Genomic DNA, 15,679 nt, shown 5'->3' on the forward strand with positions numbered 1-15,679 from the left:
TATTCTATCAAAAGTGTTTTTTCAACAACAAATATTGTTTTACAATGACAAATAATTTGTTTACAATAAAAATTATATTTTATCAATAAAAAAAAGGATTTTACAATAAATAAATAAATACCATGATTCAACTGAATAAATTGGTCTCACAAATATTTTTATAATAAAGAAATTGGGGTCAATAATATTATAATTAAGTAATTAAATTATATTTCAACTGTAATTTGTATGGTTTTACAATAAAACAAACTATATCATTTTCATTAAAGAAAGGATTTTTAAATAATAATAAATTACAAAATAATATCAAGGTTCAACAATAAATTAATATGGTTTTATTTAAAAAATATATATTTGTTTGCAATAAAAATAATATAATTAACTAATTTAAATTATAATTTCACAATAAAAAGGCTAAATTCACAAGGTAAAAAAAACATAACAGACACAATCAGTTTTTCTCAGTAATTTTAAATATGTTCGGTGCAGCAGTTTGATCGCGGTGCATCCCGTCTGTTTATGCGTCATGAATGCTCCACTGCTGCCTCCTGATTGGCTAAAAATCACGTTGCTAATCGCATGTTCTGTTTTCTTTCTTTCTTGCACTCTCACCACTTCCTGCCTGCTCCACCTCTCAACCATCCGCCCTCTTTCTGTCCTGCTCTGCTTTTTTATTTTTTTACCGGAATGACCCTTTTTATTGGTCCTCGCTTCTCATTGGCTGCCGTCTGAACGGGTGCATGACCAATCGCAGCCGACGCGGCGGTTTTTCATCCCGCCCCAGTCCCCCGACCTGTGTCAGTCCCCCAACTGCAGCCCCACCCACTCCCACCACGAGGTGCGCCTCAACGGGGGGCCGCGGACGCCAAACTCCTACCACCCAAAGATGGGGTCCCCCCTCATGCACCCCCGCACGCAGACCCTCCCCGCAAAGCCCAAAGTGTCAGAGAAGCCCCTGCAGACCACACGCTCGAACCCCCTCCCAAACACCGCCCAGAGCCCCACCAACCCCAAATCTGCACCCTCCACTCCTTCCACGCCTCTGACCCCCTGCATCACCAACAGCCCCCGGGTGAGGCGCCACCCCCCCCTCACTGTACCCCCAAAACTCTCCATCCCCCTCTCCCCCGCCCCCCCTATGTCGCCCCGCCGCCGCCACCACCACCTCCACCTCTACCCTGACCACAACGGAAAATCTGTCCCCATCACGCAGGTGACCCCCCCCCCCCCCCCCCCGAGGGAGCCCTCTCCCCACCCCCAAAGGCACCCCTGTGCACACGCCCAAGGACAGCCCGGCCGGGACCCCCAGCCCCACGCCCCCCCCCAGCCCCTCCATTGGGGGGGGTCTGCCCTGGAGGACGCGCCTCAACTCCATCAAGAACAACTTCCTGGGCTCACCACGCTTCCACCGCAGGAAAATGCAAGGTAAGTAGGGATGCTCCGATCGGGAATTTTGGGACTGATCGCCGGAATCAGTATCGGCCGATACCGATCGCCGATCCGATCGGGTGGGTGGGGGCTATGGGGATCTTCGATTTAAAGTGATGTTTAAAACTCAGTTAATGGGGCTCATTTTTGCTTCAGTTTATAATCGTAACGGATCGAAAAGTTCAGATACATTTTTCAATACATGATGCGCTTCCACAAACAACAACCAACATAATTATTACATTCAAATAAAGTACATTTTTCAAGTTTACATTAACTTTGGATAATAACACGGGAGAAATTAGCTCTCTTTTCCTCTCTCCCTCTCTCTCTCTCTCCTGACAGCCTGTCAGTATCGTCTCATGCAGCTCACTGATCCAGTAATGAGTGACCCGACAGTGAAGAATAAATACATGTATAACTAGTTTAGCTTGTTCCAGAGGTAGATAAAATAGCTAAGTGTGTTAGGTCTAACTCTTAGTGTGTGTTTTGCTCCGCTCACCGGTCCGTCACAGCGGGCGGAGCTGCAGGATTTCTGCTTCACACACACATTGCATACCGCTATTTTATTGTCAGAATAAGAGAGACTTAGAGAGATTATTTATTTACATAGGATCTTTCTGACATAGAGTGGTGCAGTGATTACTGATTTCTGTGTTGGACCCTCAAGGCAGCATCTTCCTGGTCCAATGGGATTTCTCCATGTGATTTTGGATTATGCCAGAAAATAATCTCTGTGTCAAACAAACGTTTGTGATACTTACACGTTTTGTTCAGCAAGATAATCTCCACATATTAACACACACTTTATGATTCCTGAAGTTAAAAGTTAATGTTGGGCTATAAAGGAACTACAGCATGGTCACATGACTTCACGTCACCACAGCTAAGCTAAATGCGGCTAATGTTGGGAGTGATGACGTTTAGTCGCCTCATTTAGACACTTGATAGCAACCGCCGATTTAAATTCACCAGTGGGGTATTTACTGACATATTTTATGTAGCAGAACAAAACGTTAAAATCTCTTCAGCTAGTGTTAACCACAGACCTTAAATCAGGCTCACAACCAAAAACACATTCAGAAAACCATTGACTTCCAAACCAGGGGACAAAAAGTGCTAAAATGGTGACTAATGTCCAGGTCTTACGACTCTTTCTTGCACCACTCTTTGATCAAAGTGTAATAAAAGGCAAATACTATGTGCAGAGGGAATGGCAATTTTTATATTAAAAGAGACTCCTGTGAATTATTTATTTTCATCAGATCTTTATGATATTATCTCAGTCTGATCTGTATGGTAATGGGTTCAGCATGGAGGTGTTTATGCAGCAAACTGCCTTCTTGTGGCTCGAGGGAACAAATGGAAATGTTACTCTAATGTCGGAGTTTAGCAGCTCACCTGCTGCCACACAAACAAGATAAACATCTCATTACAGGAAGTGGAAAATCCTCAATTTTCTGCCTTTTAGTTTATTTTACCCATCCCTTCTTTGATAGTGCCATGACCAGATCATCTCATTTACACCGACTAATCTAAAATAGATCATAGTGGTAAATAAAGATCTGTATCAGTTGATTGTGAAGACAGGAAGTCCGTTTTTATGTAAAAGAGAAAGACACTGCATCCCATCAATGTAACCATTGACCTTTTATTTCCACAGTTCCCACCCAGGAAGACATGTCCAGTCTAACTCCAGACTCTTCTCCAGAGTGAGTAACCAACATCCTCCATACTCTCACTCTTACTCCCTCTTTTCAATTTAAATAAATGTGTATAAGGCAGTAGAGTTCCCATTCATTTAAGGCAGCCCTACAAAATATATTACTGATTTATTCATTTATTTATTTGTGCAATTGTTTAATCAACGTTTATTATTAGTATTATTATTAATAATAATATTGGTATAATTATAATATTATTATGATATTGTTTTAGTGTTGACAGATCTTAGTACTAATGATCCTTTATGTCTTTAAATTAGGTTTAAATAAACTGTACGTTGCTTGTTCTCTAGAAAAACATCTTGTTTCTATTTAATTCCATTTGAAAGGCATAATGAAACCATAACATGAGGGATATCTGAGGTGAAGTAGTTAGTGGAGTTTTAAAAGAGAAATGTTATTTTGGAAGAACTTGGTTAATGTGTGCATATGTATAAATGTGTCTTTTGATTGTGTATATATACATATTTGCTTACAAATTTGTATATATATATGTTTTTGTATTCGGTATTGTGGGAAACGGTATTTTGATCTCTCTGTCTGCACACACAAACTGAAAGATAGACAATAAAGTTGACTTTGACTTGAGCTGATGTTGTGTGTTTCCTCCCTGCAGACTGGCGAAGAAGTCGTGGTTCGGTAACTTCATAAATCTGGAGAAAGAGGAGCAGATCTTCATCGTTATCAGAGACAAACCTCTGAACTCCATCAAGGCCGATATCGTGCACGCCTTCCTCTCCGTAAGAATGAAACTCCTCCTGACAAACATCTTCTTCTTCTTCTTTTGTAGTTTGAGGAACTTGTACTTTATTTGAATATGTATCATTCATGCCACCTTCTGCTAGTAGCTCATTACATTAACATTGAAAACGACATTTCAACTGCATTTACACTTAGAAATTAAGATATATTTGCACAGAAAACATGTGAACAATGTGACCAAAAGAGCAACCTTTGACTTTGTTTAAGTCATTTTTGTAGTGTAGTATGACAACAGTTCATTGTGCAACGACACCTCCTTGTCTGTCGGTGCTGAAGATGACTCTGACGCTGTAAAAAAGGGGGACATATTTCAGTGTAACACTGTCTCCTTCTGCTGCTGCCATCCTTATTCCTGCAGAAGCTGTCTGTATGTGCTGACTCACACTCGCTCCCCTCTCCCTCTCTCTCTCTCTCTCTCTCTCTCTCTCTCTCTCTCTCTCTCTCAGATCCCCAGCCTGAGTCACAGCGTCATCTCTCAGACGAGTTTCCGGGCAGAGTATAAATCCTCCGCCGGGCCGACAGTTTTCCAGAAGCCGGTGAAGTTCCAGGTGGACATCACCTTCACGGAGAGCAGCAGCGCCACCAAGGACAACGGCATCTACTCCGTCACCTTCACCCTGCTCTCAGGTAACAACATAACAAACACAATACTTAATTATCACAAACACAATACTTTATTCATCACACAATATAAAACAGTATATTTTGTTATCCTGAGGAAAAGTGGGTGAGCGACAGTTGCTCCATTTTCGAATAAGATATAGAAAAATAACAAGTAAATAGAGGGAAGTGAGTAGAGAGGAAATTTAAATTAAGATGTATTATTTTGGTGATGGTATTCCAGATTTATATGAATGTGCAAATCAGTTTCGGAGATAAAAGGTGGGCAAAGCGCAAAAATACTCCAATACATCTCAGAATGCTTCATAAAATGTGATTGAGGACTCGGAGTCTGGTATATACTTTAAAGGTCACCTAGTATACATGAACATGTGTCCCCTCTGTGTAAAGAGATTCTGAAAGTTTCAGGAAAAAAGATTCTCTCTCTTTTTGTCCTGATCCATTTATATAAAAACCTGTCTGAAAATGAGCTGATCAGATTTTGGCCACTTTATGATGTTATAACCAGGGGTGCACATAACTGGTACGCAGGAACGCATGCGCGGCAACAATCTGAAATGCGTACCGTCACTTGTGTCACAAAGCGCATTTGCGTACCGACGTACTTGTGAAGCTTTTCCAGAAGGCGGTTAGATCACCGGACGACAGAGTCGGTCTCCGTGTGCACAGACAGGGCTGCTGTTAACGTCGGTCTGTACAGCAGCCCTGCGCTAAAACAGCTGATCACAACGTTCACACGCTCCGCGGTCACGAAGCTCCGTACTCCCCCCCCCCCCCCCCACCCCCGTTGACACCCCCCGTTGACAATCGCCAGAAGTTGGAGTACTCCACCCCCCCCCCCCCCCCGTTGACAATCGCCAGAAGTTGGAGTACCAAACACTGACTCAGGTACTCATCTGAGTACCTCACTGAGAAAGTTGTGTGCACCCCTGGTCATAACGATGTTTTGGCTTGTGTAACCATTAGCCAATCACCAGCCAAGGTAACCCCCCCCCACCTTATCACCTGAATCTCCTCCTAGAGCACCATTGTGTTCTTTTTAACCAAATCTCTCTCAGAGGGGCGTGGGGAGGGGCTCCTTATTTTCATCTAAAGTAACAGACAGAGAATCAGCACTTTTGAAACAGGGCTGAAACAGAGGGGATTATGGGATGCTGCAATGATCTGTTTGGTGTTTGGAGGCAAACACTTCAGAGACATGTTCTGTATATATCTGAGACCTATAAGATATTGATGAAAAAGAGTATGATAGGGGACCTTTTAAATTAAAAACAATGTATTATTATTTTCCCCTTAGGTCCAAGTCGACGTTTTAAGCGCGTTGTGGAGACGATTCAGGCCCAGCTGCTCAGCTCAGACCAGCCCGGCATCCAGCCTCAGATAGCTGGTAAGTGGAAACCCTCGCCACCCTAAACACCTTTCCCCCCCACCACGCCTACACCCCCAAACCTCACCCCCCCACCCCCTCACAGCCTCCCTCCCCCCGGCATCCTGGCTCTCCTCACAGCTCAGCGGCTCCTCGGCTCGGACCCTCGGCTCGGCACTCTGCTTTTAGCACATCCACGTGCATGCCCCTGCACATACCATGGCGTGCATAGACACACACATACACACACACACACACACACATGCAGGCCTTCAGATGTGCATTTACAGGAGCTGCACATCAAACTAGAATTTTTCTTGCAGCTTTATTGTGTAAAAGAAGTAGAAATATGTACATTTTCAGAAGCATTCATACTTATTCAGTGTCTCAACTCCCCAAAAGTCTACGAAATATTCTTTGTTGTTATTGGATATTTTGGGCTGCCTATAGATAGATGGATGGATTATAAAAAATATGGAAGAACAGAAAGAGTGACTGTGTGTCCTCCCTGTTAGTTTCTGTTTGTTAGTGTGACACTGTTTCTTGTATCTGTGGTTATTCTCTTGATAATGGTCCCCTCTGGTGGTGACGCAGAGTATCTACAACACACACACACATTCACCAAAGTGTTAAGCTATAATAACCAAAAGTGTCCTCACAGAACGGGTTGTTTATTAAAACTTGGTCCTCACAAGTATACCAAAACATACGCACACACACACACACTGCTGTAACAGTTAGTGTTTTAAGGATAGTTTGGATGTTTTTCATCTAGATTAGCAATGACAAGTATAACATATAAATGTACTACAAAAATACCCATTTCAGGTCATTTGTTCGTATATTTGAGGCTTTTTTTTTTTTTAAGGTGCAGTGCGATCATTCAATTAGAGTTTCAATGACTAATTGACAGGGCTGTGAGTGGTAATTAATTCATTATGGAGAATATAGTACATCAGGCATGACTTTTTTTTACCTAAAAGTGTGCATAGCCAGGGGTTCCTTAACAAAAATCCAACAGATTTAAAATAAATATATAGTTTTACACTGAGAAGTACGGTTTTGCAATAAAAAAATCAGATTTAGAATCAAAATTATAAGATTTTACAATAAAAGCATTTGGATTTAAAACTGAAAAAAATATATTTATAGTCTGTCAAAACATAGACAAAAAAGGAAAATAAAGCCATGCAAAAAAAGTTATTAATAAAAACGTATAGTATATTATTTCCTTTAAAAAAACTGTGTACTAAAAAAAGGAAATGTGTACTTCTTAAGAAAACAGTTCTAGATTTGTTTTCCGCATTTCATTGATTTGTTAAGGTGAGCCTATACACACCCTCACACAAACAAACATATTATGGGGGCGAACAAGTTGTTTTGTGTTCTGTCAGCCACTTCCAAGCTGGAACAATAGTCTGAAACGATACTCAGAGCTAAACAAAACGAAGTCACTGCCATAGATGGGAACTGTTATCAGGCACAACCTCAGTCACCATCACCTGTAGATGTGCCAATAACCCACATCTACATCTATCTATCTATCTATCTATCTATCTATCTATCTATCTATCTATCTATCTATCTATCTATCTATCTATCTATCTATCTATATATCCATCTATCTTTATATTGTCTGCCTCTCCATGCCATCCTGCTTATTGCCATCCACCGCTTTCTCTGATGCCACTTGGATGAATGCATGCCGAATGAAACCCAGAACCACACACACCCATCATGTTTGACCTCCAAACTATGTGTGTGTGTGCTGATGGTTCTGGGTGAGCTGCCATTCACACATACTTTATGGTGTGTTCACTGGAAGCATGCTCTGTACTGTATAAAGTGACAAACTCACACACAGAGTTTGTGTTTGCAGAACCTGTGCATGTGTTTGATGAAACCGAAACACCTCACACAGACATGATCCTGATGGCGTGAGTGTGGGAGAGTGTGTGTTATATTTATGTGGATGTAGGAGCAGATGGATTTTAAAGGGTAATGTCTGCAAAGGTGGATGTTCAGCCTGTTTCTCAGAGTCTCCTTTCTCTAATATCTTGCTGTAAACCGAAAATAATATCTCACTGTTCAGTCTCCAAACACTTATTTATTTATAAGTGGGAAGTAGGTTAATTTTTTTCATAGACTTCTATACAATCCCTAAACCATATGCTGCTTTATCGCCTATTTCACCCCAAATGGGACCATCATTTACTAACTGAACAAACCATAAACTCATAAGGAAAAGTAGACTCATTTTCTCATAGACTTCTATACAACCAGATCGTATTTTGCAGTGGAGTTTATCGAACACTACACACATTACAAAGATTACATTTAGTTAAAACCCAAAACCTCTGAAATGTTTTTAGTCTCTCAACACTAATTTCTTGTGTTAGTTAGAAGTAGGCTAATTTTTTATAGACTTCTATTCAATTTGAATAATTGTTTTAACTAGTGAAGTGTAATGCCCACTACACACATTACAAAGATTACATTTAGTTAAAACCCAAAACTTCTGAAATGTTTTTTAAGATAAGATAAGATGGACCTGTATTAATCCCCATGGGGGCATTCAGGAGTTTTTGTCCCTTAACACTAATTTATTTTGTAAATTAGAACCAGGGTCATTTTCTCACTTCCATACAATCGAAACCAGAGGTGTCGCCCCCTGCTGGATTTTAGAGAGAATGCAGGTTCAAGGCTCTCCAGAGGTTGGCATCTGTAAAAATGTGCGAAAAATTTGGTAAACATTCGTCATTGCAGGCGCTCTTTAAATTCAAGAGGAAGTATATCAGCCAATGAGCTGCTGGTGTGTGTGTCAGCTGATTATATGAAGGGCCGTCACTGTGTGAGTGTGTGTGACGCTGTCCTCTGCTCTCAGATGGCTCTCAGCGCTCAGCCTCTTTATCCGGTAAACCCTCAAAGCGTGGTAAGACCCAGAGAGAAAACTCCTTAAATAAAATAACTCTGGCTTTTAACACACACTGGCAACGTCATGTACCGTCCAACACACCCTGCACCAACGTGTGTGTGTGTGTGTGTGTGTGTGTGTGTGTGTGTGTGTGTGTGTGTGTGTGTGTGTGTGTGTGTGTGTGTGGTGTGTGTGTGTGTGTGTGTGTGTGTGTGTGTGTGTGTGTGTGTGTGTGTGTGTGTGTGTGTGCGTGCGTGCGTGTGCGTGTGCGTGTGCGTGTGCTTGTGCTTGAGATGCAAATATCTAATATAAATGTGGAAATAAATCTTAAACCGTTTTCTGAAATAGGAAACTGACATTTTTAAAAGCCTTTTTTAACTTTTTATGACATATTTTACGAATACTTTGACTTTTTTATTTAATATATGACTTCATTTTAACTTTTATCTTTTGTTATAGTTCTTTTTACTTTTCTATAATATACTATTTTATGAATCTTTCACTGTTTTTTATTACTTTAATGACTTTTTTGACTTTCTTGACATTTTCACCTCTTTCTGACGTTTTGTTACATTTTTTTTACACACTTAATAATTATTTATTTTTTTAAACGTTTTAATAACTTTTTTTTATGAAATACTGTACTATTACTTTTTTTTACTTTGTTTTCTACTTTTTACAGCGTAATTTTTACCATACTTTTTCTAACTTTAATGGTATAATATACACTTTTCTTTTTCTATAAAATGTAAATATTCCAGTGTGTGTGTGTGTGTAGCTCTTTACTGACCCTTTGCATGGTAATGCTTGACACTGGGTTGCCCCCCTCCCTCCCCTACTCATAAACTTTCCATATCTGAAATCACTGGAACAAAATATCAGAAATGCACTATGTGGAATAATGGTAAGTTATCACAACACGTCTGATTTATTTCTAATAATCAGCAACACAACACACAGGGTTAATATCTGAAGGGACACACACTCTGACTAACCTTGGCAATGGTTGTGTATTATTGTGCGTTCAGTGCTGTATTGTTGCATGTTTTAATTCACTCATGACTGTTTTTGAAACGAAACTGTGCCTTAAACGGTGGATGTTGGATGTTGTTGTGATGGATGTTGATGTGATGGAGAGCTAACGGGAGATCTGGAAGACGTTCGTACAGAGAAAACAGTTATAAATCTGGAGAAGTAAACAAACGCTGAACATAATGCATGTGAGCATATTTCCTGATTAAAAAGCACAGTATGTAAAGATTAAAGAAACCCATAGTAGCAACCATTAGCAATATAATAATATGATGCTATTTGAAGAAGCTTGGATGTACTTAAAAGGCTTGTCGTTAATACGTTGAGGGATATTCAATGTTTATTCACCATAAATCACCAATGTACTTTTATACAGACCTTTGCAATGTGCATCAAAAGACCGATTTAAAACTTCAAATGTCTTTTTTCTTATCTCTGTTCATTCAAGTTTGGTCAAAAGGTGACAAAATGTAAGCCTCAATTAATCAAACCTACACAAGTTTATTTTGAAACGATGGGACATTTATAAATCTGATTTGCTCTATGGAGGTTAAATGTCCTCCTGCTCTTCTGTTTCTCTGCTACTGAATGAGCCTGAACTCTTCCTCTCCGTTAGCTCTCCAGCTCTGAAGGAAACTGAGACTCTGAAGCCAAACCTCACCTGAAACTGAATCAGAAAAAAACTATGGAAGACCATTTCCCCCAGTTTAAGATGTTAATAAGATGAAGGATCAGCCTTGATAGTTATTTTAATGAAAAACTTTCTTTAAAATAAGACCATGGTAAGACCATTAAACTAAAATAACCAGTCATTTTTTTAAGTTACTAAGTAGTTATTTGGAATAGTTGTCTCATACAAAGTCATTATTTTAGATATGAAGTCAATCATTTTGGTCATTCATTTGAGGAAATAGGATTTTCTTTCAAGAAAGTTTCTCATTCTCAAAAAATAAGTATCTCAGAATAAAGTAAAGACTTATAAAAGTTAACATAACTTAATATTTAGAAATGCTAATTCATTATTTTAAAGTTCCCTATTATTTTTGCAGAATTAAGTCATTATTTCTATATACTAAGTTGATCATTTTACTATAACTTAGTATCTCAGAATAATTACATATTATGTTAAAGTTATGGTCACTCATTATTGTGAGATGTTAAGTCAGAGGGTGTTTCTCAATCGCGAGTACGCTTGCTTGGTAGCACATGTCTGCGGAGCATCTTGCTTCAGAAGCGAGTCAAGAATACTTCCTGGCATTCGGAAAACGAAGTGTGGAACACGCTAGCAAGTGTGCAGGTGTGCGTCATATGAGAGGCCCCGCCTTACATCTTCCACCACAGATTTGGGGAAATTGGTCCGTGCGCAAAGCATTGTGGGGATTTTAAGACCGCGGAGTCTACTCATGTGCAGCCTCGATATTTCTCCAAACGGAGTACGCCGGGCTCGGTAGAATTCCAAGTATGCTGGAGATTGGAACAGTACTTCGGCAGCACTCGATGACGTAGTATGCTTGAAATAGTGGCTCTGAAGCAGCTTTACTCGACATTGAGAAACACCCAGAGATTCTCAGTCATTATTTAAAAGATGTTATTTTGAGGTCCTGAGTCTTTATTTGGAAATGTAAAGTAATTTTTTGAAGGGAACCTCTCACTAAAATGACTATCAGTATCTTTGTTCCCTCACATTGGCAGAAATGGGCTTCCATATGATACAAACATCTTTGCCCTTTAGAAAAAATAATACAAAATAGTTTTTTAACATTATCTCACCTCCTCCCTTTAACCGTACAACCTTCCCTCGGCTGAAGAGTCTCCTTTCCTCCGGCTCCTCTTCCTCCTCTCATCCCTCCATCACCTCTTCCTCTTCCTCATGTTAACCCCATTGCTCATCTGTTGTTTGTTCTCTCTCTCTCTTTCTCTCTCTCTCTCTGTTTTTCTTTTCTTCCCGTCTGTGTAGGCAGCCCGTTGAGTAACTTCTTTGACGTAATTAAACAGCTTTTTTCAGACGAGAAGAACATCCAACAAGCGTCCCCCGACACGCCTAGCTCCCCCGCCAAGCATGCCCCCGGCAGCAAGCCCACACCCCCGCCCAATGACTCTAAATGCCCCCCCGGCAAAGACAAAACAAAGATGGCCGACAGCAACAGGACACAGGAACAACCTTAAGGATCAGTAGCCTTGCATGACTAGAGAAAAGCTGATAGCTCGGAGTGAAAACACAACATTTTTGCCTATACATTTTGTACTGTATAATGGGAATGGCTGATCAGTATTTTACAATAAGTAGCAAACGTAGCTTTGTTGTCCCTTCCTCTCTGGGGGTCTTTTTTTCGGGGGGTGTGTGTAACCCTCCTCAAGTGTGTGATGGCTTGACTTGTCTCTGCCACCAGGGATCATCCATAATAACTATTAACCTCGGCGGCTCCTCGACACCACCCGCCGCCTGAAGTCTGGAGAAAAGACGCCTCTTTTCCCCTCCCCCATTTCACTTTTCACTCCCCCCTCTTTATTCTAACCCATCAGTAGAGTGAGACCAAACAGATGCTGTGTCTCAAATCGCGTACTTCTGTAATTAGATTTGCTGTTCTGAGTGCATAAGTGTGTCCAACTTCAAATGAATGCAAAACGCACTGTGATACCTGGATGGTGAACAGTAGAGTGGTGCAGTGATGTCCTATTTCTGTGTTTGACCCTGAAGGCATCATCTCCCTGGTTCAATGGGATTTCTCCATTCGATTTTTGATTATTGCAGAAAATAATCTCTGTGTCAAACAAACGTTTATGATATGTACACGCTTAGTTCGGCAGGTTAATCTCCACATATTAACAACACTTCGTGATTGTTGCAGTAAAAAGCTGACATTAGGCTATAAAGGAACTACAGCACGGTCACATGACGTTTAGTCGTCTCATTTAGTCACTTGTTAGCAACCGTAGTTTTTTTATTCTGCAGTGGGGTATTTATTGACGTATTTTATGTCAGAAACGTTACACTTTCAAATCTCTTCAGCTTGTGTTAACCACAGACCTTATTTCAGGATAACAACCAAAAACAATATCAGGAAACCATTGACTTCAAGGGAACAGGAAGTGCTAAATTGCTGACTCCTTTCAGGCTGTTAGGACTCATTCCTGCACCACTCTATTGTGCACTATACAAATATAATGTATACATGTCGGTTTGGACTATTAAATTAGCGTTACACTATATTGGTGTCCAAAAGAAGCCACCGTTAATTTTATTGGGTGAACGTAGCAGTCTGTTGCTACATCGAACGCTAGTATTGCTAGCTAGCTAACTAGCTAACAGCAGCAATCGTCATGTCCAGTGGCAGCAGCTGTCTGCGATTTGAGACAACACTGTCGAAATTCACACACTGCACAAGTGTTCACAGTGTACAACATGGAAGTGTGCTTAGGAAAAAATATAAATTGAAAAACAGTGTTGGTACCGCGAATGGTCGTCTCTACCTAGCTAGCTAGCAAACAGTGGCAAAACACAAGCCATGTGCGATAAACGTCAACGCTACTCGGTCGAAATTCACACACTGCACAAGTGTTTAAAGTGTACGACATGCAGTGTACTTAGGAAAGAATCGTAATTGAGACAGTGTTGGTACAGCGAACAATAGCGTTGCTACTTAGCCAGCTAGCTAACAGCGGAGATTCTGATATCCGGTGAAGGAACAGAAGCCAAGTGAGATTTGAGACACTTCACGGTTGAAATTCACAGACTGAGCATTTACTCACAGTTTTCCATATGGCAGTGGACTAATTGAAGTATATATATTGAGACACAGCAATACACACATCTCATAGGAGTTGTAAGAAGAAGAAAAAAGCCTTAAGACAGTGATGTTTGTCTACACACACATCCCCTCTCCTGCTTTCTCTTCCTCCTGATTCTCCCACATGTACATAGATAGAAACACGCTTACTGTATGTACTCCAACACTAACTTCTCTGCGGGATGTAATGAGAAGCGGAGACGGACGGACAGACGGACGCTGGCTGGATTGTAATTATTTTTAATGTCTTTGTGAACGGCAGGATCTTCTCTTCTGTAAAAATGGGATAAAAAAGTCGCCCATTAGAGTATGATAGAAAGGGTGGTGGGGGGAGGGGGGATATTACAAAAATGAATGATCTATTCTGTTGTACAGATTAAATAATGTTCCGTATGTATAAAAAGTGTAGTTGTGACATTATGTTTTTAGAGTTGTGTTGCCATATTTTGTTTTGTATTCCTGTAAAAGGCCCGGTCACAACAGCGTTTAACATTTTTACAGTCAAGTTTAGAGACATGGATTTACGTCGTTGATCGATAAAAAGCCATCTTATAGATCTGATATTTGTGTGAATGTAGAGCTGAAATGGAGGCAGATTTTGCTTAAGTTCCTCAAGGTTTATGTAACTTTTGTTGCAGTAAAAACAGAGATTTGTTTTGTTTTGTAGACACATAGGAGACAAGAGTTGATGGTACAAATTAGAGGTGCATTGATTGAAAATAACTAGTAATTTTAATGGAGAAATGCAGTTTGCAGCCCCTCAATTATGAATATGTTCTGCTTTTCATAATAAAGTAAATAAATATTGGGTTTTCTTCTGATAAAACAATCAATTTAAAGGAATCTCTTTGGCCGATTTTCACTTTTCTTGGACATTTTAAACCCCAAATGGGTTATGGATTTGTTTCACATTTTCTGTCATTTTTTAGACCGAATACTACTACTTATTGTTGTTGTTACTTGCAGCCTTTGTACGAATATTTCTTTAAAAAAACGGATTGATTATCGCATCAATAACTCTTCTTTGAATAGAAAAGTTAGGGGGTTAGTAAAGATCGCAGTACAAAGAAAATAGATTAGTTCTGGGTATTTTGACTAAATAATGCCAACACATGTTAGCTTCCAGACAGATCATTAAAATTAAATTAAAATAAATAAAGTTCCCCTTCTTGCTGTTATGACCGGGCCTCGTTAATTAAATGTCTCTGTTTCCTTTTTGCACTTTTGACAAGTGAGTCAGAATCTGTTGCATTTTTTTATTTTATTATAATTTTTACAATATTGAACTGCTGTGTATATTTTTGTACTTGATTGTCATTTTTTGTATTATTATTATTATTTAATGTATTCTCAGTTATTTATATGATAGAGAATGTTTCTTACCGTCAAATTATTTAAGGGTATTTTTCTCATGTCTAAGTTATTATCTTTTTGTTATCTTTTTGTTTCTGACGAGAGAAATCTGTAATATACGTTTCTGAAAAATGATTTACCGTAATTTAAGAATGTAGACTTAGCCTCTTTGAGAGGAACGAACCCTTTGTTGATAATTGTCGCCCCCCCCCCCAAACAAACAAACAAACACTCATCTGTAAATAATTTTCTGACGGCGTATTTAAAAAGCGTTGACCTCGTGCGGTTGTTTGCATGTTCAGCATTCGTCTTTTCTTTGCATGTCGTCGTTGGGATTGTTCTCCTGTTCCCTCTTTTCTCTTTATTTATGTATTTAAGTTCTTTGTGTGTTTTATTTTTCTTTATTATTTATTTTTTTCCACCCTTTTTGATTACTGTGAACACACGCAGTAACCGTGCAATGCATCCTCCTTTCATTCTCTCAAAGAGGGAGCTCTCTGCGGATCGCTGGGTTTACAAGAGAGTACAAATTAAAGCAATACCTTCCATTGTCCGCGTTCCTCTTTTTCTACGGGGGGAATCACACTGAACGGACTCTGCAGGATAAACCACTGGCAATGTATTCCCTCGTGATGTTACTGTGAACAACTTCAGTGCTAAAGGAAATAAATCTGTTGACTTTGGAGCTGTG

The 15,679-nt window shown here is 39.8% G+C and overlaps 1 protein-coding gene across 1 annotated transcript in view; it reads left to right on the forward strand.

The window, feature by feature from the left end:
* Positions 1–15,671, forward strand: part of LOC117496982 (serine/threonine-protein kinase BRSK2-like) — a 103,426-nt gene extending 87,755 nt beyond the window's left edge. The window contains 7 exon segments of the mRNA XM_034148864.1: positions 755–1,219; positions 1,221–1,425; positions 3,092–3,140; positions 3,769–3,892; positions 4,361–4,541; positions 5,833–5,922; positions 11,805–15,671. Of these exon segments, the coding sequence (XP_034004755.1) occupies positions 755–1,219; positions 1,221–1,425; positions 3,092–3,140; positions 3,769–3,892; positions 4,361–4,541; positions 5,833–5,922; positions 11,805–12,013 (1,323 nt within the window). The 3' untranslated portion in view covers positions 12,014–15,671.
* The last annotated feature ends 8 nt before the right edge of the window (positions 15,672–15,679 follow it).

The sequence above is a fragment of the Trematomus bernacchii genome, unplaced genomic scaffold, assembly GCF_902827165.1.
Source record: "Trematomus bernacchii unplaced genomic scaffold, fTreBer1.1, whole genome shotgun sequence".
NCBI lineage: Eukaryota > Metazoa > Chordata > Actinopteri > Perciformes > Nototheniidae > Trematomus > Trematomus bernacchii.